We start from the raw sequence: 26,122 nt of genomic DNA on the forward strand, positions 1-26,122 counted from the left end.
TGGGTTTGTATGATGTCATAGACATCATGAGCAATATAAGGAGAACCAGAGAGCAGGGGGGAGTCATTGCAATTTCTGATGGTGATTTCTTCTGTGTGGTTTTAAGCCAGTCAGTTCACTGCTCTATTTTTCTTTCCTTGCCTCATGTTTTCATCTACCTTGTTTGCTTAGGCAGCTTCACAGCATAAGATTTGTGTGTGTCTTTACAGCTGGGCCTGCCTCAAGTTGGTGCTGCTTTTAGAAGCAAATATATTGCATGTACAGAAAAAAAGAAAAATTATTTTGTTGGGCATTTGCTATGCCAGGAGCTGTGCAGAGACTGCTCAATTTTGCTCATGTTATAGAATAATGCTTGTTCCTATTTAGGCTAAAATACATTTTAATCCTTCACCTAGGGATTTGTAGATTCAAATCCACAATTTCCTAGCAGGGTTAAGTTTTGTTTGACCCTTATAGATTAAAACTGTGCCTGCATCATCATCCAGTTCCAATACTCAGTTTCAGAAGCTTGAGGGCTGGGGAGATCAGGATATGGATCTGAGTTAAATTCCCTAACTTGTGCATGTATAAATATTTCTCCTTTTCTTCTTTCTTCCCTAAAAATTTTATTTCAGTGCAAATTTTGTCATCTCAGAAAGGGAGTAAAAAACAATTTCACACTGCTATGTTCCTTTGATTTGTTTTTTGAGTTGTGTCTCCCCTTTTTTAGTACTTTGCTTATTATTGCTGTGTTCCTCGAATTGTCTTCCTCCAGCATTCCCAGATATGCAAATCTCTGCCACCGCCATGCCGTGTTTCTGTTGTCCTCCTTCACCTTCTCCCCAGCACTGCTGAGATTTCCAGAAAGTTTCATGTTCTTCTGTAGCCACCACGTGTCCAGGTCCCGCCTCCCAGGAGTGATTCTGCTGCCTGTTTGCACTGTGCCCTGAAGAACCCTGTCTGTTTTCCAGCAACACACAAGCTGTTTTAAGACTTCATATGTGCTCTTTTGATGTCCTTGATAATTACTTTTCCCAAGACAGAATCCATTCCTTGTACAGGGTTTGTAGGCCTTAGATCCTTTTGCTTGTTGGTACAAAAGCTGTCTGTATACCTCCTATCAGTTGTGGCAACCCTTGGGTTCTGTTTTTTCAGCCAGACCTCTTCAGTCTCTCTTCTATCTACCTCTTAAGTGCCCCTACCTTCTACCTGCTAAATTATTTAATTTAGAATTTGTGTTAACCATTTGTGTGATTAACAGGTTTGGTTTGTGTAATGTTTCAGGATAGAACTTGAATAGAAGTTTCCATACAAAAAAAAAAAAAAAGTGTTGCAAATTATCACCTCAAAAAGGCTAAATTTGCCCAAGAGGATTCTCAGAGCCAGATTTCAGAGGTTCCTGGAGAATTTGGGGAATTCCAAGGATTCCCAAAAGCAGATTTGATTTTACCTGTAAAACCATAAATAGCCTATGTTAAAAACAGCAGTGTTTTACAGACCATGAACTGGAGACAATGGATTTTAATGGCTTGCTTGGGGTGATTGAAAAGTGGTTTTTTTTAGTTTATAAGTAATGTCTGCAAAGTTAAACAGCTGGTTTCTCTTCTCAGTTGCAATTACAAAATTTTGCTCTTGAAGTGGAATTTTTATGAAAATACTAAATAAAGCTTTCATTTCAACAATCTGTACCATCATGCATCTGTTCAGGGGGTTTAGGGCAACCTGGGAGATTTAGGGGTGCAGATTCTATTCAAAATGGAGCCTGAGGTAAATATAAACTAAAATAGATCTGTAAATATGGAACTGCTTCTTAAAAATAAATATTTTTATTTTGTGGCTACCAACAGAATACTTGTGTACATTCCTTCTGCACCTTAAACAGCAACTGGAAATTGGTTTATTCTGTGCATCGAGTAACAAAAACTGTAGTTTTAAATTTTTTATTTAAATTTTTTTAACTGAGTTCAGGTTAAGATTTGTTGCAGTTACTGTTAGTAACTAAAGTAACTAAAGTTCGTAAATAAAGCTGAATCTATGAGCTTTTTGATTATAACCAACTGTGATTCAATATTACATATATTTTCTGGCCTTAGGAACAATGAGCAGTGCTCTGAGGGTCAGATACACACTCAATGACTCAATGAAAGCAATTGAGGCAAGGTACCCAGGCTGCCCTCCTTTTGCAGAGGGTGAACATCCATCTCTGCGCTGCCATGGAAGTGCTATTGCTTCCCGGCACACACAGTTTTTGTCTGGCTTCTCTGCTGGCTGAGTGAGACACTGCTGCATGAGACCTCAGCAGAGAGATGAAAGAGATGCAGGAGCTACATTCCCTACCAATCAGCAGGATCTGCAGAGTGGTGAAGCTGGTGCCTTGCACGAGCTGTGACGTGATGTGATGTCTGTAAGTAAGGTCCCCAGGCAGTGCTGAGGGGATGCCAGACAGTAGTTTCTGTTTGGTAGTTTCTGTTTGCTGTAACACTATTTGACAAGGAAAGCTGCAGGAGGAGGCTGTTTTGAGCAGAGGAACATCCTCTTGGTCTGTTGTGCTTGTTTCTTCCCAAGAAACTGTTTTCCCTTTTCCTCCCTATGCTTTGCTACTCTAATTTTTCCTGCTATTGATTTTGCTGCTGAAAGTCCCAATTGCTTGGAGGAATCAAAAAGCCCAAGCTCAAATAATCCATCCTGAAAACACCTCAGAAATAGCAGTGTTATTTTCCACACCCCTTCCTTGAGGAGAAGTGCTGGGCCATGGTCAAATACAATCAGCTTCTAGCTCTTACATCACACAGAGAGGCTGGGGTGGAAGAGCTAAAAAAAATACTTGAAGCCATAATTTATTCTAAGTTTGGAGAAAACTATTTCAAATAACTTTTTGTCAATGAGGAGAAGCAAATATATCTGGTTTTAGTAAAGCAGAGCATTGCAGGCAGTGTTTCCACTCTATCCCAAATGTCATAGCTGTATTTTGCTGACATACCCATGTATATGCAATTGCAGGAAAAGCTTACGACAAAGACCCTTCAGCATCTCCTGGGCCAGGCTGGCAGAAGGAGCTCAGCTTCTAAATTTCAATTTAGGACATCCAAAACTTAATAAAGAGGGGTGCTGCTTTCCCTCTTCTCATCACTCTGCACAAAACCATTTTGTTGTTAATAACAAAAAAAAGCACTACAGAAAATTAATCAATCATAAATATCCATAAGGTCCTGGAGAAATATCACTCTCTTTCTTCCAGTAAAATAGATGAGGCTCATTTATGTTGTGTTTCAATAATTTTTCATAGTAAAGAACTTCACAGACACTAACTATCTTGGAAGTGGAATCTTACAGTTTAATTTTTTAAAGAAGTTTTTAAGAGAAACTTAGAAATGTTTGAGAAATGTAATTGATAAAATTATTGGTGCATTTAATTGCATAATGAAAGTGACCATGGTAACTGGATAACCATGTTAGCTGGATATTCTCCTATTACAGCTGATCATATTAGTTATTGCCAGTCTGTTGGCACTCCAAGAAGTATATGCTCAGTTGCAGGTCTTTCTGGAGGGTTCTTTTTCTGAACTCCTTACTGAAATAAGTCAAAGTCCAAATGAACCCTGAATTGCACAGTAATAAGTTTCCTTATTGACTTGCAGAGCTACCAATTAAAAAAAACCAAACCAACCAACCTAACCAAAGCCGCAAAGCTTTTGTAATTAAAGTGTTGGAAGCAAGAGAGAAATTGTTGGACAAAGCCTGCTGATAACAACACACAAAAGAATGGGAAAATAATTGCAGAATGAAGGAACTGAGTATAATTTTCCTGCTTTCTTTGTTACAAATTCTATCTATTTTTCTCAATATAGCTGAATAATAATTGTTGCTATATATACAGTAACAAAAACTACACCCTTTAGAAGAATATTTCCTTACACTGCATCATTCCTGATTACAAAACAAATATTCAAATAAAAATCAACCACAAGGCATAATTTAAATTGCAACAATGAACTGGTTCTTCTCATGTAGAGCAGCTTTCCAGCAGAACCTGGGTCAAGCAGGATGAAAAGAAGATGCCATGATCTGGCAAGTGAAGCCAGCTGAGCAGAGCACAAACCTTTGTGTCACCCTGAGCAGGGAGCATTCCCGAGTCAGGCATACAAGGAGTGCCTGCTGGTGCTCAGCGCCTGCCAGCACTGCACATATGCAGGGCAAAACATCAGCACGAGTCCTGTCAAAGCCAAGTGTGCCCTGTAGATGTCTGGATCCCCTCAAGGACAGGCAAAGGCAGGCATTCCCAAAGACAGGAGCTGAATTCCAGAGCTACCTGGTTTGTTGAAGTGCATCTGCTGTATGAACTCGTTTTCTCTGCCAGGAGAACTAGAGCAAGTACTTCTACACACCCCAGCACATGGGCCAGTCCCACCACAAGCTGACCCAAGAGTGCCTGGAAGAAATTTACCAGGCTTCTCTTTTAATATTCTGACCCTTTCACTCCCTTTGCTTTTGTGTATTTACTCTAAAAAAATAAAGCATCACATTACAAAGTTATTTCTAAGGGATTTAATTTAGGAAGCTCACACAGTGAGTGACAAAAAATAAATAGTATTCATGAGGCCAGGTTCTAGACTATGTTAGGGGAGCTCAGTTTCTTTCACCTGGAGAGGAACATCTCCCACCACCAAATAAAAAGTGCACTATGTAGTATTTATTTATTCTGCTCCATCACCACAATTCTGTGCCTTTCCAGCTGTGATACTGTCAAGGGAAGGATACCAGCTTACTAAAGCCCAGCTGCCAAGACAGGAAGAAGTGCACACGGAACTTGAAGCTGATGCTTTTCTGCCAGGGCTGCTGCAATAAATTCAACCCACTTGCACCAAGATACAAAAAGAATAGTATCACACATTGAAAAACAGAGAAATAGGTTTTAATCATCTAAGAAACACATCCGTTTTATTCAGCTGCCAAACATAACAATTCAGTTTTAATTCGACTTGAGGTCTTCAGCCTCCTCCTTCTAAAGCCTGCAAATTTTCTAGATACTGGGTAACAGCCTCTATCTCTGCAAACTCCAATAGTCTGTTGATGAGCTTATCCAGTGCTTCTTTCCCACTTAGAATTTCCTATGAAAAAAAGCAGACAAAAGCATTACGGACTGTCCTTAAGCATTATCCTGAAACACCAAGTACTCAAACCCCTGAAATGCACTTTGCCTGCAGTCCCTCCACTTGCTCATCCTTGCAAGTCCCTCCCATGTGAAAGCAGCAGTGGTGGACAGCAGCAGGACACAGGACATCAGCTGCCTGCCTGCAAGGCACATGGATTCTGGCAACAAAAGCAGCTAATACCCTACTTTCATGTAACCCATGCACCTACATGAAAATTCCCTGCAAGAACAATCTAAGATTGAAGAACCTCATTCAAATACTGTTGTCCATGGCAAGAGTGAGGCTGATTTGCAAGCAAAGCTTGATTAACTTTTGTCAGGCAGTTTATGGTTCCAGTTTCACTCAAGAAAGATCCAAACACTAAGTAACTGGCTAACAAAAGCCACTTTTATGCAGTCATGGAACTATCTTCTGCCATGGTATTCTGCACTCCATTAACTATGAACCATTCCAAATTCAGTATGCCCTGCATTCCCTGGAGTTACCCAGGACACCTGTGGGTAGTTTGAAAAGCACCACTCCTTATGCAACAGCACTTAGAGCAAACTGGATACCTAAGCCAAAATATTGAGGGATCATTCTAAACTTTGTTTTTCAAAAATTTAGTACAAAAAAATCCATTATTAGGGTTTTTTTTCAATTGTAAAAAAACCCCAATAAACAGAATCATAGATTCACTTGGAAGGTACAGTAAAGATTATCCAGTTCCAGCTCCTCCTCCCATGGGCAGGGACACCTTTCACTAGACCAGGCTGCTCAAAGCCCCTCCGACTTGGCCTTGAACACTTCCAGAGATGAGGCGTCCACAACTTCACTGGGCAACCTGCTCTAGTGTCTCTTCACCCTCACAGTAAAGAAATTTTTCCTAATATCTAATCTAAATATACCTTAGTTTAGTTTGAAGCCATTCCCTCGTCCTGTCACTACATGCTCTTGTAAAAATCTCCCTCTTTCTTGTAGGCTCCCTTCGAGTACTGGAAGGCTGCAGTTAGGTCACCCCAAAGCTTTCTCTTTTCCAGGTTGAACAATCAGTAAGATTCAAGCATATGCAGACATTTACTCAGAAAATCTTAAAATGAAAACATTAAATTTCAGTTTCTTTTAACTGTGGCCTGTGATGAAACACAAAAGTTTATTTCATTCTTTACTCCAGCATTAGGAAGAGAAAAGAATGGCCTAACAAAAATAAAAAGTCCTTCCTGTCAGGTTTTTGGTTTGGATGTACTACGCTTCAAGAATCTCAAATGTCACTTGGCCAGTTTGGCCAAAGGACTCATGGATCTCATTGAGGATTACATGCTGGGTCACTTTCCACTCACATAGTAGGAGAAAAACACACAGAGAAGTAGGCTAGTGAGCTACAGCCTGTGCCAGTAATCTCTAAGACTACAAGAAGGCAGGAAAGAAAGTTTGAACTTTCTAAATCTAGTGTTCTGTCAGAGCACAACTGGCTACCTTCTTTACATACAGACATCTATATCTTAAGTTGTACTCACTAAGTTAATTTTTTATTTTTAATAGTAAATGTGAGTATCTAAATACCCTCATAAGGAGCCCTTACCTTAATATTGCGGGCATCATATGAGATCCTGTGGTCAGTCACTCTGTCCTGGGTGAAGTTGTAAGTACGAATTCTCTCTGACTGGGCTCTTGTTCCCAACTGCAGCAAAGCAGGAAAAAACAAAATCTGTTGTGTTTTCAAAAAACCAAATACTTCTCTAGAACAGGATGCTTAAAATAAACTGTAATGGGTCAGCCTGTTCCAACTACCAACCTAGTGGTCACTGACTTGGCACATGGGATTTTTAAAAATATTGTGGCATTACTGAACTGTGATTCTGTATCACAGACCAAGTTTCTATATCCTCCAGCACATTTCTGTTCTAGCTCTGTAGCTGAAAGAACCACGTAACTCTCAAAGGTTGTGTAAGGTACAAAAGTCCTTACTTCAAAAAAGATACAAGTGGGGTTTACTGTGGGGAGGGGGCTTTCTATCTTCCCCACAAAATAATTAAATTAGGCTCCATTAATAATGGCAGCACAGTCAATGTGTGGTTGTTGGAAATTAGCAGCAAAAGAGACTTAGATTAAGAGTAAGAAGTTAAATTACCCTCTAGTGGTGAAGTGTGAGAGTGCAAACAACAATTTTAACTTTAAGCAGAAACCCAAATGTAGCACTGTTGGGATTAAACACTTCACTAAACACTGTGGTCTCTGCTAAGATGGAGAATTAAATGCTAAAAAACGCTCAGAGAAATAAATATGTGTCTGTTTCAGTGGCCTTTGGTGAAAATTTCATCTGCACTCAACATGTATATTTTAGAATGTGGAATTTCTTGAATAAATTCTGAAACACTAGGAAAGGTAACTCACTTCTGACTGATTTTCCACACTAGTCGTATAAATGTACATAAATATAAGAATATAAATATAAATCCTTTATGCAGCTTTGAAGGCTCTCAAACTGAAATTAATAACAAAAGATAATTGGCTCGCTGTTTTCAGTCCAGGACACTCACTGCTTACATTGGGGTTAATAATCTGCAGGGACAATACACTTAAATGCAACCTGAAATAAGTGACTAAATAGCTGGGCTCGAAAATCTGGAGTACTGAGTAATTCTCTAATTCTGAAGCATTTTTATTTCAATAGATCACTGTTGAAGTTTGAACCACAAATGGGAAAACACTCAAAGAATGGGAAAAGAATGACAGGACATTTTGAGAGAAAAGCACACTTTGTAGCCAACTTGAGGTAACTCTTCCAGAAACTGTTTCTTCCTCAAAAGGTTACCTAAACTGTATCAAATAAGCTGCTACTTAATTGCATAGTGGCAGTATTGTCATTTACTTGTTTCTCTCAAAGTCTCTGTATGGCCTTAAAATACTCTCCTTTAGAAACTTCTGAGAACTGCAGATCTACTGGAAAACTACTCCACTCAGTAGTTTTCTTTGAATGTAACTTTCTACTGATGCTTAATTTCTGTAACTCTGGCTTTAACGGGGACATTCAGTACATGATGTTGAACTTTCCCTTTTGAAAAATTTCAGCCAGTCTGTTTACCCTTTTTTCCAGCCACGGTTGATGTCTCTTTTCATTGCCTGAGAAGTCTACAATACCATTGCACTGCGGTAAGTAAAGGTAGACTTACCATTTTGAAGTACAAGATTCTCCTGCCTTGCAAGCACCTTTAGTTTAGACAGACACTCTCACTTGCTCTGTCCCCATCACCCAGAGAGGTCAGAAACAAACCTACAACACAACACAACGCCCTCTCCAGATCTCAGGCACCGCTTGGCTCACCTGCAGCTTCCTGGCGCTCTGCTCTTGACTGAGCTGCTTTTCAAGGAGCTGCTGGTACAGCTTAGCTCTCAGTGTCCGCAGAGCTATTTCCTTGTTCAGCTGCTGCGACCGCTCCTGCTGGCACTCAACTGCCAGTCCTTCACAGAGGCATCCAAGAGCCCATCAGAACAAAGAACAAACAAGCTGAATTAATTCTAACACATTAGGCAAATGAAACCTACTGGAGTGCTGGTTTGTAGGGCCTTTCAGCTGTAGGATAAAACGTCATTTTAACACACTGGCTAGAACCATTAGTGTGTTTTTAAACTTGTCACAGCTGCACCGGGGGGTTTTGTTATGTGCTACAGAAAAGTAGAAAAGTCGGTGATATTTTAAAATTTCATTAAGCAAAGAAATTTCTGACATTGCCTCTAGAAACTGGGTTCACTCCAATTAGCTGTCATATGTTAAAAATGCAATTTGAGTCCACAGTCCACAAGAGGATGTTTAAAGGAGTGTAACACAAGTTTTTAAAATCTTAGCCCAGATAAGGTCTTGGAGACTGGAAAATTCATTATTCTAGGAGAAAGGGGTGCCTAATCAACACTGGTGAGTCTTGAACTAAATTATGAAAAATGAGATAAAACAAGACCTTTAGGACTTGAAAACAAATGCGTAACTTCTCATTTGATTTCTGAATGAAAAAGGCATATAGAGAATAGCTGCTTTCAGATCAATTTCCTGTGCCTAAAGTGATTCTGTATCTTACAGAGAGAAGATCAGTGAGTTTCAATAAAACAAATCCCAAAAAAGACAGAGTGGTCCAGTCTACACAGTACCTTCCCATCAATATACACTCTCCTTTCTATCCAACATATGACAGCATTATCTAGTATTGAATGAAGATCTTCAAGCCTTCTTTTTAATCAGTCATGTAACTACACAGATTCCTGCTAGGCTAAGCATGCCCTTGCTACTGCTGAAGGTACAGAGCACACAGGGCAAATTATTTACATTTTCTACTCCATCCCTGTCACCCTCCATTTGTTCTTTCATCCTTGAAAGACAGTGTATTCATGAAACACTCCCTCTGAAGACAGAACTGGCATAATCATTGTGCCGCTGGTACACAGCCCCTTTCTTACATTGCCTGGCTACAAGAGGGACAGAAACAGAAGGGGCTACTTCTCCTTTCTTGGTATAAGGCCTAGCCCTGAAAGAAACAACTTGCAGAATCACAAGCTTCCTTTTCAAGATACAGATTCATTGTAATTAGAAGTGCAAAGTACAGGCAGACTTACCTGTAGGAAGGTGCACAATCCTCACAGCACTATCAGTTTTGTTAACGTGTTGCCCTCCTGCTCCTTTGGCTCTGAACGTATCTATACGCAAATCTTTGGGATCCACTTTAACATCAACCTAGAATCAAAGAAAATTAGTACTTCCTGCTCATTCTAAAATATTTGGACATCAGTGACACTCAGCATTAATAAGAAATAATTTCTCAAAAAACTGCTCCTTTACAACTGTTTCTAAGTAACAGTCATAATCATGATAATTTAAAAAATGCAGTGTCAAATATCTCTGAAAAGCAAATGATGCCTTAAAGATTTCACTTAGTTTTTCAAACTCTTACTCCAGGTCCTTCACAAAACAAGGTATGTGTGTGTGTCAAACAAAACACAATCACTGTTTTTCAAAATCACTAGCTTTGGCAGAAAGGCCAAGAAATAAGCAAATATTTAAAAATCACTTCTAAACAGCAGTGCAAGGATCTTGTTTATGAGTCAAGCCTGAATGATTACCGCAACAGTACTTAGAATCATCTGAGGAGAAAATAGGATCCATTCAAGTAAGGATTGCTACACTGGAAACAGGAGTCCATGATGACCTGGATCATAGTCTGAGCTCAGTGGATGGGAAAAGAACATTCAGATCTGATCAATGTTGCAAGGAAAGTATTACGAAGAAGCAGGAGAAGGTGCAGGAAAAGCCTACAGGATCTGGTTTTGTATATTTTTTGTGTAAATTGGTGGCCTAAGTTAGAACTGTTGGTATTAGTGAGATCTCAGACTAGCCAACACACTCATTCACATTCAAAGGAGACCATCCTTGATTTACCAGAGAAGGACACCAATAATTTACATTAAACAAAAAAAAAATCAAAAGCATGTACAGAATCACATTACTATGCAACACTGAGTATTTTCTTGGATATATTCTGTGTCTTAGTACCTGACGTAATTTAAAATTGGCTTACTCATAGCAGTGAACCTTGTCAGTGTTGGGCCTGGAACACTTAATTAAATGATCACTCACTCACATGCTATTTCAGGCAACAGCAAATCTCTGCAAAGTTGCTTCTGATGATCCATTTATACATGTAATGTACAGAGCCAAGGACTATCACCATCCAGAGTCAGAGCACTTGTGGTTCATTTGCTGGGACTTGCACAAAACACTTGGTTATCAGTGAAATCCCCATAAGCAGTAACATGGTTTTACACCTATTCCAAAGCCAAAATGGGTGAGCAGGGGTTCCGCACCACCTTACCAACCCAATGAAAAGCTTACCTCCTCTGGCTGAGGGAGGACAATGACTGACATTGTTCCAGTGTGAATACGCTGCATTCTCGATGACATGCCTGTCTCAGGGATTCGCTGGACTCGGTGAGTCCCTCCTTCATACTTCAGATGCCTGTAGACATTCTCTCCTGATATATGAGCAGCAGCATGATGCAAGCCTCCTGCAGAGACAAAGAGTGTGTGACAAATACAGTAGAGAAACACTGCTTTCAATTCCATGGTCTTGGAATCTCTGAAGAACTGCTGTACCTATCTCAGCCGGTGTATAGTTCACAATGTCAAAGGTCCAACGTTTGTAGTCAGCATAGCTCTGGTACATGTCAAACATTTCTTTAGTGAACTGTTGGCAGATGTCCCCTAAAAATTAAAAAGCATTACAACATAAACAGCAGTTTTTAGATTTATCTGCAACTCTAACTCCAGTCATTAGGCAGGTTAATGATCATCTTTAGAAAGTATTACTTTATGCCAGTAAAGTATAAAAAAAGCATTAAGAATAACCCATAAGAGGTTTAATGGAGTTGGATGGAGGTTGGAAGTAATCTTCACTGTAGGGGCTTTGCTGACCTCCAGTTGTTCTGCCAGCTGTCACTTCTAATATGACAGGACTTCTATCATATTTTTCCTTTGGCACTAGAAGCTGGAAAAGCTGAAAAAAAAAAAAAAAAAAGAATGCCATTATCTCTGTCATGACCTTGGATCTTCTGTTAATCAAATTTACAGCCAGACATCACAATTGCCACAGCCTGAGCACACACAATCACTGACTTCCTTTGGCAAGCTAGTTAAATAGGACTAAACACTGTCCAATGACCATTGCAACTCAGTGCAGTCAGTGTGGAAATGCAAGATACTAGTGCATCCACATGAAAGCTAGCTGAAAATCTGGTCCTGCCAAGTCAGGTACACACCACAGGTCAACAATACCACTCCCAGTTACCTATGAAGACAAAGTTATTAGCTAACCCAGCCAGTTTTTGCGTTAATCTTATTCAGAAAGTCACATTTCATATTATTTTAGTCTGAGTATAGAAATAAGCCCAAACACAGTGGTGCCCAGTGAATTGTTTCAACTTCTTTGCTTTTATCTTCCCCACTCATGGAATGCTGTCAGCTGAAGAGAAAATGAAGGACTGAAAGTTCCAATCAGAACTCCTTCAAGAGTGCATGCTCCACTGCCACAAACAGTTACTAGGATGCTATGTCAAATCTTAGTAGCACAGACCCAACACTTTTTTAATCCCCTTCAGCATTTGCAGACAGACAAGCAAGCAAGAGAAATTACTCAATCATTTCCTAAGACACAATTGTCACTAAGAAGCTTATTAGTAATTAATGTTGCCACTTCTTTTCAGGGAGAATACAGAAGATGGACTTCTGTTTCATCAAATTCAAGTGTCAGAATCTATTGGTAAGATCACAGAGGAAAGGTTTTCTGACATCTTTATTTACAAAGCTGTAAACATTTACCTCAGGCTCACCTTTCTGCACAACGTGTTCATTTTTTTATCCAGGCTTTCCTTCTCTTCTAAGGCAAGCTCTAGAAGTTGTTTCTCATCTCTGCTGTTTAGTTCTAAATTAGAACAACAGGAGTAGATGTTAGCCAATCTCACCTAGAGCAAACTATAACACAGCTGTCCAAAGACATGTGCTGCAGCACAGCAAAGCTAGTAATGTTTTGCCAGCATAAGATACTCAAATAAGAGCAGCCCAAGCTAGGATGCACTTTGCTAACTCAATTATCATATTTTCCAGGTGTGCTAGAAGGAGCAGCAGATATTTTACGTGTGATTAGACTGCTCCTTCCCCCATTTTAGAACTTACTAACAAACTACAACACATTCTCAGGTAAAACTCACAGAAGCTCCAACCCTTTTCTGCTGTGGAGGCTCCAGCTCACAGTAACAAAAAATGCTGATCAGTTAGCAATAGATTATACACCAAGTAAAAACTTGGAAGACAGTTGGAGTCAAGTGGAAAACCTGTCACTGCTGAAACAAGGAACTCCTTTTCATCTTTCTTTCCACTCTTCTACTCACCAGAAAGTGAGCAATTCAACTCACTGAAATGAAAAACCAAGTCTGGTTGAATAAGCGCACATTTTTGCCATGCCAAGTTGAACTAGATTTAAATTACAATGGGACAATTATCAACAGAAATTAGGAGGGACTGGCTGAAGCCAGCTTTGAGCAGCTGGGAGTAAGAATGATAGAACAAAGCAACAAAGAGAAGGTGAAAATCTTCTGCCTAGTAGCCAGTATGGAAACCATAGATTTGTCTCAGATGCAGCATAAAACTGGACTCTCAATTGCTTCTAGCTGGTCCAAAAAGTATGTTTATTGATCAGTTAGATAAACAGTATCAAATTAAATACTGTCAACAGCACTGAGAGATGGTCTGATGGTGACCAATGAGCTTAAGATTCAAAGGATTGGTATCCCATTCCTACCTCCCTTCAAAACAGAATTAACCTATCTCGTCACTCACAGCACCAGAGGGAAACTGGGAAATATTTTTCTGTTCACTGAATGTTGCAAATATAAAATCCTACATCAATTGTCAGGAATTCAGATACTAGAGAGAAGAGGGTCAGTTAGGGAGCTAAGTGGAAAACAGGGAACAGCCAAATGAAGGGGACATCTGTGTTTTAACTTGGCCACAGAATAAATGGTACAGACAGAATAATTTGGCTCTATTTAATTAATGTATTTGCTGTAATTTTTTACCATTCTTTTTTCCTTCTTTCAACTAGAACTCACTCCATCCCTCCACAACATAAATTATGGAATTAGGAAAATTCTTCATTATATTACTTTGATCCAAAACCAGCCTTTCTAAGTTGAAATATGAATTTTCCAGAATTTTCTTAATACTTTTTAATTCTTTCAAGAACATTTATTTTTCAGGACTAAACTTTTGTACCTTGTCTCCTTCACTCTTTCTCCTCTTTTCTCCAGTGAAGAGAATTAGAGAGGGTTGAGGATTAACATAGTTTAAATAACCTTTCTTTATTTCCCAAAAGCACAAGCATCTATTTATTTCTAAAACAAAAACATACAAATGTTTTCTACCCATCTAAATAAGTTACATTTACATCTTTATTTCAGTATGTCTCTTACTGTTTTGTCCACACCCCTTGTCTCTCTCTCTGAAAAGCACCATGAACTTTTGTCCTCCTCCATTTACACTGCTGGGCACTGATTTCTCCTGTCCTTTGATTTTCGCCTCCTTCACTGCTTTAATGCAAACCCTTTCTCTTCAGGTCAGCGTTTCCCTCTCTGGGCTTAATACTTACCATGGTAGCAGAATGGATGCCATTTTTTCCTTCCTACCTTGTGCACCTCCTCACACTTGTAACAATGGTGGGGCTTTTTCCCAAATGTTGCACCATTACTTATTTTGTAAATTCTTTTATTTATTCCCTCTGTACTTTCTTATTCCTAAATGGTACAAAAACCAGTTAAAAGTTTTAATTCGCTTTTACCACAACTTTTACTGTACCAGGCTATTGAAAAACAGCAGCTTCTTACACAACCATCATTTTTTATTCCCCAAATATTTTTAAAGAAATATTAGCTTTTGCCATTTAAATTGGAAGCTGACAACTCAGAGCCTAATGAAAGTTCATGTCATTTGCTCAATAAATATCACTGAACTGGTCAGGTGGAATCCCATTTTAAATAACACGGCTGAGGTCTGCATCTATCAAAGGTTTTAGCCTTGCTAATATTTTTTTCCTTTCAAACTTCTCTCAGTTCAAAAAATAACCTCAAAATGAACACTTCCCAACTATTTCTGTTAGATGGGTATCACTGAGGTTCCCTATTCTCCCAAAATTACCATATTAAGACCTCAAATTAAAGTGAGGTGAAATGAAAAACAGAAGGATGTGGTTGAATGCAGAAAGCCCTTGTAGCACACAAGTCCCCAGAAGAAGGGAGGACCAGAGAGTGTTCCAGGGCTGGCTGAACTTACAAGCTTTCCGCAAAGGCTGGGCAATGAATTTATCACAAGCACAGCTGCTGTTCTGAAGCAAGCAACTAGATGTTTTCCTTTACCTGTGCACATCACTTCTAACTCCTGAACTTCTCTTTCAGCCTCTTTGATTTCTTGAAATGCAGTTGCAATGGGGGACAGATCGGCACATCTTCTCCTCAGGGTACTTTGCTCAAAGTCATTTAATGAGTGTGCACTTAACTGATGACTAACCTCCTGGTACTCCTTGCTGAGAGACTCCAGATACTTCTGCACAGCCTCATGCTTCCACAAAGCTTGAGAATCCTGGTGGTTTTTCCTGTGCCAACTCTTAAAAGACAGAGTGAATCTAGCTGTGTCCAATAAAGGCTTTGGCCTCCAAAATCCGTGGCTGCGTAGTCCCACCATGCAGCCTATCTTCTTTGCAACAGGAGGGAGAAGACAGCTGTCAAGTTGGCTGTGACAGCAGCAATTGGCAAGCAAGCTCTTGAAAAGGCAGACCTTTTGGAAAGGTTTCATTTTGTTTCTTATTTTTCCACCACCTGAAATTAAAAGTTCACATGGCCAGTGTTGTTATCTAGAAAAAGAAAACATTATATTAAAAATTATAATTAAAAAAAAAAACACACCAAAATGAACACAAGGATGGTATCAAGCCCATATCCTGGTTTGATTACACCAACACAAATGCAACTGTCATGCAGAAAACTATTCCTGTTTTAGTCCCAGTTTAAACCAGAAGCTCTCATCACTACCATTGTACCGACCGAGGTTGGAAAAAGTCTTTTATCTCCCCTCCTCAAACAGTTTATTTATACTACTGAAAAGCTCCTGTGTATGCAGCTTTGCAGACAATAGCTTCATTTTGCCATATGTCTCATTGCAAAAATCCAACCATTTCATGCCTTACTGATGAAAGAAAAATGTTGCTGAGAAAACAAATCAATATTAGAGGTAAAGAATTCTATACAGAGAATGTAAGAATCACAAATTATATCCACTACCATAAAAGAAGGACATTAGTAGATGGCAACACAACAGATCAGTCAAGAGAACTACAATGCACTTTAAAAAAATCACTCACTCATATATGAAGAAGACAGAACTGCTTTACGTCCCCTGAATACTCCTTACTGTGATATATTTACACTTAACCAACATAATATTTTCCATCCAAAAAGTGAGTAAGAAGCAGGTACTCTGAAATACAACTCCTGTATTTTTCTGAGACATTTGGCCTAAAGTTTTATATTACCCAGGCTCCACTTAGCATTACTGCTGCTCTATGAAAGATCATTTCCTCTTCATTTTATATCATCAACATTGCAAACTACATTATGAATTACTACTGTGCTCTAAAATTTCATATTGGAGCGCAAGGCTTCACCAGGAAGACTACATTAAGATCACACTTATTCTAGGGCTACTCACACAGAAAAGGTTTAACATACAAAGAAGCATTCCTAGTAACCCTGCCAGTGCCACAGTCCCATCTGCCCACTGATTTTTACAAAAAAGTGGGTTTTGAGAAAATAATAGCATGAAGCTTTTTGCAACAAGATCACCTGGAAACACATTTCAGTTTCCTGACAAAGTAAAATTACTTTTTACTCTTCAGTGACAAGACCTTCTGCGCATCTTCATGCATTTTATTAACAAATTAACTGTGACACTCTAACTACTCATCTCACCCATTATTCTCATCTATTTGCTTTCATCCATTTGTCAACAATGAAGAAAGAGCAATGTGCAGTAAAACCAGAAGTACTGCATCTTGTCTAAGTGCTTGTTTTACTACCTACAGAAGGAAGCAAGGACCTTTATTTTATTTCTGTACCCTCCCCAGATTCCCCAGCCAGCAGGTACTAACAAATCCACAGCAGCAGCTTCAAGACTGCTTCAATGTACAGAAAGCAAATTATAGCCCTCCTGGATTGCTTATAGTGACTAAAACCAGCTGCAGCAGAGGGATCCTGTTCCCTTCACCGAGGACACAGCAAAAGGCACAAATCAGGCTCATCATCTATGATCCTGGATTTAGGCATGAGTGGACTCAGTTCCAAAAGACCTAATTCTGATAAATACGGACTTGCTCCAGATCGGCATGGCCCACTGTTCTTTGGCTAAGTGCTGACCATCATCAACTCAATTTAAAAATATTGTTTTATTTTAATTAATTCATTAAACATATTAATTACAACCATCTAGGTAACTTTTACTGGTGTAGTTAAGAAGCAATGTACTCAAATAATAAAAAATTTGATGTGTTTAATGTGTTGCTTTGCCTGAGCTCACAAAAAGAAAAAAAAAAAAGAGTAAGAGTAATGAAATGACACCGACCTTCATGGAAGTTAGAAGTTTCAAAGTAATTTTGCTATGTTAAATAAGAAAAGTATCTCCTTCTCAGAGTGGGGCTGCCACACCTTATTTCCATTAAAATAAACAGACATATAACTTTTGCAGAGCTATGAGCATTAGACGATCTATTAAATGATCTCCAAACTAGATTTTAATAACTTTTAAATGTGATTAAAACTACCTCGTGCACACCACAAATCAAAAACAAGTAAGCAAATGTGGCAACTGTAATTGTCCAATTAAAATAATAATTTTTAAAAAATAATTTCAAGGCAGGAAAGAGTTCTCAATCTTGCGAACTCTTTCAGAGGTTATAAAATGCATTTCTAACAACCAAAGATGCCATGCAGCAGCACTCAGGCACATAGGAATTCGCAGGTGCACGGCAGGAGGAGGTATTGCAATGCTCGCCGACTGGATCGGGAACAGCTCGAGCCCCCAGAGCACCTCCCACACGCCCCTGCCTCCCACCGCGGTCACCACGGGCAAAGCCCCGACAGCAGGCAGCGCCCGGCAGCGCGGCCGCGGCGGAGCTCGCGGGGCACGGAGAGGCAGGAGCGGGGACAGAGGGGCGGCAGGGGCGGGGACAGAGGGGCGGCAGGAGCGGGGACAGAGGGGCGGCAGGGGCGGGAGAGGGGGCGGCAGGAGCGGGGACAGAGGGGCGGCAGGAGCGGGGAGAGGGGGCGGCAGGAGCGGGGACAGAGGGGCGGCAGGGGCGGGCAGGAGGCAGGACCGGGGAGAGGGGGCGGCAGGAGCGGGGAGAGAGGGGCGGCAGGGGCGGGGAGAGAGGGGCGGCAGGAGCGGGGAGAGAGGGGCGGCAGGGGCGGGGAGAGAGGGGCGGCAGGAGCGGGCAGGAAGCAGGAGCGGGGAGAGAGGGGCGGCAGGAGCGGGCAGGAGGCAGGAGCGGGGAGAGGGGGCGGCAGGAGCGGGGAGAGAGGGGCGGCAGGGGCGGGCAGGAGGCAGGAGCGGGGAGAGGGGGCGGCAGGAGCGGGGAGAGAGGGGCGGCAGGGGCGGGGAGAGAGGGGCGGCAGGGGCGGGGAGAGAGGGGCGGCAGGAGCGGGCAGGAAGCAGGAGCGGGGAGAGAGGGGCGGCAGGAGCGGGCAGGAGGCAGGAGCGGGGAGAGGGGGCGGCAGGAGCGGGGAGAGGGGACGGCAGGGGCGGGCAGGAGGCAGGAGCGGGGAGAGAGGGGCGGCAGGAGCGGGGAGAGAGGGGCGGCAGGAGCGGGCAGAAGAGGCAGGAGCGGGGAGAGGGGGCGGCAGGAGCGGGGAGAGAGGGGCGGCAGGGGCGGGCAGGAGGCAGGAGCGGGGAGAGAGGGGCGGCAGGAGCGGGGAGAGGGGCGGCAGGAGCGGGCAGAAGAGGCAGGAGCGGGGAGAGGGGGCGGCAGGGGCGGGGAGAAGAGGCAGGCGCGCCGGCGGGGCGGGGGCTGCGCTGCCCGGGAGCCGGCGGCGCTCCGGCACTCACCATCCGCACGCCCGGAGGCCGCAGGGCTCCCGGCCCGGCCCGCGGCAGACGGGAAGCGCAGCGGGCGCACGCCCGTCCCAGCATTCCTGCGGGAAAACGCGCTTCCCGTGCCCCGCCGCCGGCACCGCGCGGCAGCGCCTGAGCCCCGCCGGCCGCAAAGGCAGCGTCCGCCTTTCCCATCTGGTCAGTAAAACACTCATTTCAGAGACATCTGAATAAAATAACATTAAGCTCCACGTTGTGTCAGAGCTCACTATTCAATTCTATTTAAATTGAATTATTACTATTCTAGTAAAGGCAAACAAAATATTAATAAAAATTACCATTCTGCTTATGACTATGCTAGTTAGCTGCAGCTTCCTCAGCAAGTATGTTTTAAAACATACTAGGTATGTGGATATTTTAAAAGCTATTGTTAAACATTATATCATTACCTCCCTAATTAAAATTTTAAAAATACTTAAGCAATTTTTTTTATATTTGTTACACCAAAATACCTTTCTTCTCAGCTACTGTCATTCTACAAAATTAAAAAAAAAAAAGGAAAACAAAAAGGTAAAACTTTTGTGTTTGGCATGTAAAACATCACTGGAATTTGGTGTGGTAAATATTCTAAAATACTGAAAATGGGACCAGTCATTGGGTAGGATTTCGATCAAAGCTCAGCATCTGAATGACAACTAACCGCTTGTTTAGGCCTGAGGACAGGTTCTGGCTCTGCTCTGCCTGCGGGTACAGGAGGCAAGATAGACAGATGGAAAACCACTTCCAGAGAGCAGAAACCACCCTGGAGTTGGTCCACAGGAAGGGCCACAGGAAACAGCACCCTGAAATCTTCCCCAGGCCTGAGCCCACAGTGATGTGCCATTAGAGATGCCATCAGCCAGACACCATTCCCAGACACCTCACTCTGCTTCCACTATGACTTCTGGGCTCAGTGAAATGAAATAATAAAATTCTACTTGCATTGGTACTCTAAATACGCAATTTGATACTTAAAAGTATTGGGAAGGTCTTCTCTGGGAGGACAACCAAGAACCTAATAATCTGAAGCTGCCAGTAGACCTCATGCTGCAAAACTGGTTTTAAAAGAAGGAGGTAGGCCAAGGAAAATCAAATCAGCTTCTACTCCAGCCAGTAATGGTTCTTGTATTAAATCCTCTGATTCAACATGATTATGTTCAGTGTTTATTATGCCTTGTGGGTGAATATTTTAACTTAAGTGTGAAAATAGAGACTGTAACAAAGTCCTGCTCCCTTCTCTACCAGGCAGGAAAGCACATAGGGGCTAGACAGCCAAGACAAGAGATGGACTCTGTGCAGCCAGCAGGGCTGCCAGGGACCATCCACCACAGGACCTGTCCATGCATCTCATACCCAAAACATGTAAGATACATTCTTTCCCTAAGTTTACCCTGGGCCTTTAGACTGCAGTATGGGAACTGAGTATGGACATGAAATCTACTTCTACCTCTCTCACAGTTTATTTAGATGCCTTAAAACCTGCATGGCTGAAGTAGCAGCTGCTGATGGAGCTGGTGAGCATAAGGGGTTATGGGGCATGGGCTATTTGGGGCAGGATGCCAGCACCTTCCTCAGCAGTCCACAGTGACATTGGATGCAGAAAGGAAGAGTGACAGCAGGAAGACAGCTGGGTTCTGCAGCTTTGGGACAGATATGGTGGTCCTGTACTTTAAAACCTGGTACTATTAACCTGCCAATTTAGAAACTGGAGGCAAAGGGATGGTTCAACAGACAGAAAAGGCTCCAGGCCTTGCAACATGCTTGGCTTGAAGGCAGGTCCATGCCCACACATGGGCCCTTCTTCACCCAGGGGCCCTAACTGAGTTTAGTGGTGTGCGAGCATCTCCCCGCAACTTCCACAGGAGCAAAGTGATACACACCGCAAAAATAGCAAAAAAAAATGTTACAATGTATGCAACACTTCAATACTACTCCCCCCTTTCAGCCCCAACAGTTCAGGCATCTGAAATCTTTCTGTTAGAAGGAAAAAATGGTGACAGAATCATACACATCTTGAATACAGTCCTGTTTAATAACAAAGCCTGTAGAGAGAGCTTTGTTTTGCTCAGCACAGTGGGATTAAATGACAAGAAGTTTTCTTGACTGCACTCCCAAACCTCACTTTCAGTTGGAGCTCTGCCTTCCCACAAAGCTAATTTCCTTGTTTATTCTCTCCCAGCTAGCCTACAAATGTTTCTTTTATTGCCTCCCTGCTTTCCTTTTCTTGCTGCTTTTAACAGACTTTTAATATGGACACATCTAGATGCAAATTGAACCCCTGCCTACTTTCAGACAGCATTCTTTCCAGTGTTTGGACTATCTGGAAACCTTTAGCTATCAAGAACAGCCTTATTGCTTTAGATCAAAGGTCCACCTAGCACAATATTTGTCTGACCATTCTCCATGATGCACTGTTTTATCATTCAATCATTCAACCCAACCAGAGGCATAACATGTCTTCTGCCAAGACAGAAACTAGGGTTCATGGAGTTGAGGCTTCAGCTAGTTGTTAGAAGTGCTGAAGACACTCCATGGTACAAACAGGCTCTGAAAATGATGCTGCAGGGCAAAGCCAAGGCTGCCATACCTCAAAGTAATACTCCTGCTTTGTAACAATCGGATACCCAATGCAGCACTACTACAGCATAGAGCAGAAAGAACAGTGAATTAGGTACTGCGTGTGTAAAACACACATGCTGTGATCGGTGACCCTGCTGACATCATTAGAAGCATGCCAGAACAAAAAAGTGAGAAATAAACACAATAGAGATATTCCTTATGACAGACCATACATCTAGACAGATTAACAAAACACTATGGAAACCAACAACCATTCACTAAAAGCATCCACAGGCTGATGGCTCAGCTATAAAGAACTATAGGGCCTATACCTTCTCATCTTTGCTATTTTCATCTCAGGAAGCTTCCTAAACACACCACTTTTTTTTTATCTTTTTTTTTTTTTAAATTTATTAGTCCTCAAGTTATTAGGCTGACATGCAGGTCACTCTCTTCCAAGAAATTGTCTACTGACTTGTTCCCTCTGTTAGTTGGAAAGTAAAGCAGCTATCATGTCATCAGCTTCAGCAAGGCTTGTGTCAAGTCAAGGACATGCTGCTTAGGATCTTCAGTCTCATAGCCATCTGCTCACCGAGTACCACATAACATATTAAGTACACAGACTTTCAAATTGGCTCTTGTGAGTTACTGTTTCACACACACTTGCTTTACCTGGGGATATCTATCGTGTTCTTCATCTGCGACTGTAGGTGGTTAACCATACCATTACAGAACTAATATATTTTGAAATAAATGCCAAAATATAATTAATATTTTTAAAGGTTAATTATGTAAACAGATATTTTATTTGCAGTCAATTTTAGTTTATTTTCTAGTTTAATTCCCCTATGAGATGTCTTTTTAATTGATTGTAACCCTGACATTTTAACCAATTTTCCTTCTAAGTAATGCCCTAGGCCATGTAGTTTTAGCGTTCCTGGTTTTTGGCGATTTTGATTTGGTTTTGTTTTTAAGAATGATTTTTGGGAATAACAAGAAAAAAAAAATAAAAGACCTTAGACCTCTATCGGTGAAGGAGCCAAGCGATGAAAAAACGCCGCTGTTCTATGGACGCACGATGGTGCCGGGAAGTTTTACATAACCAACTGCTGAAAATGCCTTAATGCGACGGGGGCCGTCCCTGCTTGCTCGAAGCCTGGCTGCCAAGTTTGCTGTTGTTTCCTTAAATACCAGCCAGGGCACTGCAAGCCCGCAGAGCCTCTCCGAGCCCCGCCGCTGACAGAGGCTGCGCTCCCTCCCAACGCCTCCTCCCTCCCTCCCTCCCTCCCTCCCAGGCTTGCGGGCAGCCTGGCTCTCCGAAGCGGCCGTTCGAGCGCCGGGAGCGCAGCGCTTCAGCCGCCACCCCGGGAATCGCCCAGGGAATCGCGGAGGGAATCCTCACTCCGCGCCCCGCGGCCGGGCGGGCGAAAGGGGCGGCCGCGCGGGGGAGCGGCGCCGCGCCTGCGCCCTGGGCCCCCGGCGGCCATTTTGCAGCGTCAGGCGGGCGGCGAGGCGCCCCGGCAGCTGCGCAGAGGGGCCCGGGGGAGCCGGCGGGGAGGGCGGGCGGCGCAGGGCTATGAGTTAAAGTGCCGCCGCCGCCCCGCCGACTCCGGGCTTTTCCTCCCCGGCGCTCCCCCCTCCTCCCGCCCCTCGTACCGACAGCCGCCCCTCCCGGGCCGCCCCCACCCCCGCCAGCCGTGCCTGTCCCAGGGCCGCCCGCGCCATGCCGTCCGTGCCGCTGCCGCCCAAGGAGAGCAACCTCTTCAAGCGGATCCTGGTGAGCCACCGGCCCCGCTCCTCTCTCCTCCTCCCGCCGCCGCTTCTCCCTCCTCTTCCCTCCGGCTCGCCGGCCTCGCTCGGTGCCCTCCGGGTCACTTCGCCCGCCTCCGGAGTTGGCCCCGGCTGAGCGCACACGGACGCGGCGGCCGCGCTCGCCGGGGGGAGCCGCGCTGCCGTCGCCTCCTCGCCCCGGTTCGTCCTCGCTTCCTTCCTTCCTTTGTCTGGGGCCCGCCGACCAGGCCGGGCGAGCCACTGTTGGCTCGTGTTGGCGGCCGGGAAGGGCTGGTGTGGCTCCCGGCCGCGGGAGAGCGGGAAGGAGGGAGGGAGCCAGGCAGCCCCCCGGGCCGCCGAGCGCCTTCCTCCCGCCGCCGCGGGGACTGCGGGGCAGCCGGGGCTGCGCCGCGCCGCTCCCCTCCCCGCGCAGCGCGGAAGGAGAAGACCTCGGAGCGCGCTGCGAGTGTAGCAGGATTTGCTGTTGCTTGGTTGATTCCCATCTGCACTTCGTTTCCAGCGAGAGCGTCAGTTTCGGTGTAGGGATCGCGTTAAAAGTGCTCGCTCAGCAGTTTTCAGCGTAGTTGAAGACGTGCGGTGGAATGAAGTGTCCTGCTTCTATGCGTACTTCGGAGGACTTGTCCACCTCCTTTGTGCTGGGCAAATTCCGCTCTTTGGGACTTGGCGGTGCAAAGGACGTTTAGTGTTTGCGAGGTAATTTTGAAGAAGGAGCTCACTTTAGCTGTGAGTTTCTAACTCAATCACTATACTTTATCATGCTAACACTTTATAGAAATAAAAAGCCCCGCTCCGCCCCCCCCGAGACAAGAAAACGCCACACTCCCCTTTTCATGAGCTTGTCAGTGTGATAGTAATGGAGTTCCAGCCTCAACAAAATTGAGGTGTTTTGTTTCAGTTTACCACTCTGCAGGCAGAGGACGTCTGTGCAGCACGCTAAGTAATCCTGCTGGCAGGCGCAGATTTCTTTAGTTCTCTTTGAATTACTTAGGTAGTTTCAGTGCTTCAGAACCACAGTAGTGATTCAGAGGTAGACATTTGGGCTTCATGAAGCTGAGCTCAGTGTCACTAAGCTCCTGTGCTCTGTATGGAGCTGATTTGTTTCAGCAGGTTCTTCAGAGCGGTTTTCTTTTGGCTGCTTCGTGTAGTATACAGGTTTTTAAAAACTTACTTGTTCTTAATGGTGATTTGTTGCTTACTGCATGCTTATGGTATGCATCTTAGTAAGTCATTCTAGCACTCCTCTTTCTCTCGGCTAAAAATAAGTGACTAATATTAGAACAGTTAAGTGATTATTCTTACTAGCAGCAGACAAGTTGACAGTAGCAGCCACTCTAAAGTTTTTTTGATTGGATTATAGAATGGCTTTTCTAGATACCATATTTTAGACAGTTTTTTTTTAAATATTAAACAGTGGATAAAACCGTTGGAAATTTTACTTAGGCAAGGAGGTGAGATACATAAAACTTCAGTGAAGTTCATGCAGGAATTTACTTGCATTATAAAACTTTCAGAATCCTTTAACTGGTAACGTGTAGTTGCAGTTGCTGCCAGTTGTAGCTGCCAGTTGCAGTTCCTAAAGTATTGTCACAAAATTACTGGCTTGCCTCTTCATATAGTGTCACTTCTTGAAACTTAATTTCTTAAATTTTTTTTCTGACTGGCTCTGACTCTTTCGTGGTGCACTTCTTTTTTGGAATTCTAATGTTGGCATACTACAAATGGAACCCTTTGATTGCTTGACATGTCTCAGAGTATTTTTGTTTAGTAGTATAGCCTGTGGTGCTAAAGGCTCTTTAATCAAACCAGCTTTTGCTTACTTAGGCATTGCTAGAATATTTTAAATGCGCATAGCATCTCTAGTAATTTCCAAAATTGGGGGTAGGGATTAAGTGGGAGGCTGCATAATAAGACCCTATAAGCATGTGGTGATTTAATTACTTGGAACAGATGCAAGGAAATTATATTCATATATTAAGACTTTAGTATTTTTATGAACACTCTGCAGAGAATTAGCAGTTGAGAAAGTGAAAACTCATTTGGAGATCATGAGAAATCCTTCACAGTGGCTTGGTGTGTAGATGTAACATATGAGACAGGTTATCAATGTTCTGAACAAGACGGCCCAAGTAACAGCAGAGCTGCCCTGGCTAGTGTGGCCTCTTGGAGATCAGTGTAAGCTGAGAAGGCTGCTCGAGAAGCTGAGTAAAGAGTCTTTAAGCCCCATCAATTTGTGTGCTTGCATGCTTGGCAGTGCTTGAACAAGCTGACTTAAAACTAACAGTTAGGTGATTAGTGAAGTAATACCAGTTGCAGTATAGGTAGTAGTCCTAGTTGGATCAGGAGTACTGTAAGGTAGTTCTAAAGCTCCTTTCTTGTTCTGTTCTGTCTTCCAGTTTTGTTTTGTGTCTTAGGCCATACTGTCACTGTTCTGCAGAAACTTTCTCAGTCTAGAGGCTCTACCCCTGGAAGACCTGTTGGTCCTTACATGTGTGGTGTTGTGTGGGAGTAATGGGCTGAGCAGCTTCAAGCTCTTCTCTTCCACTTCACAGCCTCACAGAAGGCATGGATGAAGTATTTGAATATGTTCCCTTTTCATGGAAGAGAAAAGCTTCATAAATAAGAATTAATATAGGAGTGCTTGTGTGTTTCTTGCCAATTAAAGTTAGTCTTCAGCTTAGGTGCCTTTTTAAGTAAATGGGGCAGATGCTATCTAAAATAAGCATACTCATGGTAACTTAGGCTTCTTGTTAAGGTTGAAGTTTGGTATCATGTATTTGGTGTTTACTTCTATAAGCTTAGCCTGATCTTCTGTTTGTGTATTTAAAATTGAGCTGTAAACTTACCTTAAGAGTATGTTTCAGTTTAAGCAGCTTTGATTTTTTTTTTTCTTTCACCCAAGAATCCATACTACAAACTGTCTCAGAGTTGTTCTTAAACGTTGGCTTTATGGAAT

The 26,122-nt window shown here is 42.8% G+C and overlaps 2 protein-coding genes across 7 annotated transcripts in view; one reads left to right on the forward strand and one right to left on the reverse strand.

Annotated features, from left to right (window-relative positions):
• Positions 1-4,885: 4,885 nt before the first annotated feature.
• On the reverse strand, positions 4,886-22,819 carry MTRF1 (mitochondrial translation release factor 1). Of its 6 annotated transcripts, none has more exons than XM_077781378.2 (10): positions 22,394-22,819; positions 15,060-15,553; positions 12,483-12,574; positions 11,569-11,650; positions 11,251-11,358; positions 10,990-11,162; positions 9,717-9,834; positions 8,437-8,573; positions 6,694-6,792; positions 4,886-5,087 (listed from the first exon to the last, which is right to left on the reverse strand). In XM_077781378.2, the coding sequence occupies exons 2-10, from the start codon at positions 15,493-15,495 to the stop codon at positions 4,968-4,970; spliced, it is 1,365 nt and encodes a 454-aa protein (XP_077637504.2). In that variant the 5' UTR covers positions 15,496-15,553; positions 22,394-22,819; the 3' UTR covers positions 4,886-4,967. The 6 variants fall into 6 exon arrangements, with proteins under 6 accessions (XP_077637504.2, XP_085412639.1, XP_021386486.3 ...); XM_085556513.1 differs by having other exon boundaries at positions 22,401-22,584; XM_021530811.4 differs by lacking the exon at positions 22,394-22,819 and adding an exon at positions 18,796-18,836 and having other exon boundaries at positions 15,060-15,518.
• Positions 22,820-22,906: 87 nt separating this feature from the next.
• Positions 22,907-26,122, forward strand: part of NAA16 (N-alpha-acetyltransferase 16, NatA auxiliary subunit) — a 60,988-nt gene continuing 57,772 nt past the window's right edge. Inside the window, exon 1 of the mRNA XM_021530813.4 lies at positions 22,907-23,155. Within this exon, the coding sequence (XP_021386488.1) occupies positions 23,102-23,155 (54 nt within the window). The 5' untranslated portion in view covers positions 22,907-23,101. The remainder of the gene's footprint in view (positions 23,156-26,122) is intronic.

Source organism: Lonchura striata, chromosome 1 (assembly GCF_050655825.1).
Source record: "Lonchura striata isolate lonStrDom1 chromosome 1, ASM5065582v1, whole genome shotgun sequence".
NCBI classification, from domain to species: domain Eukaryota; kingdom Metazoa; phylum Chordata; class Aves; order Passeriformes; family Estrildidae; genus Lonchura; species Lonchura striata.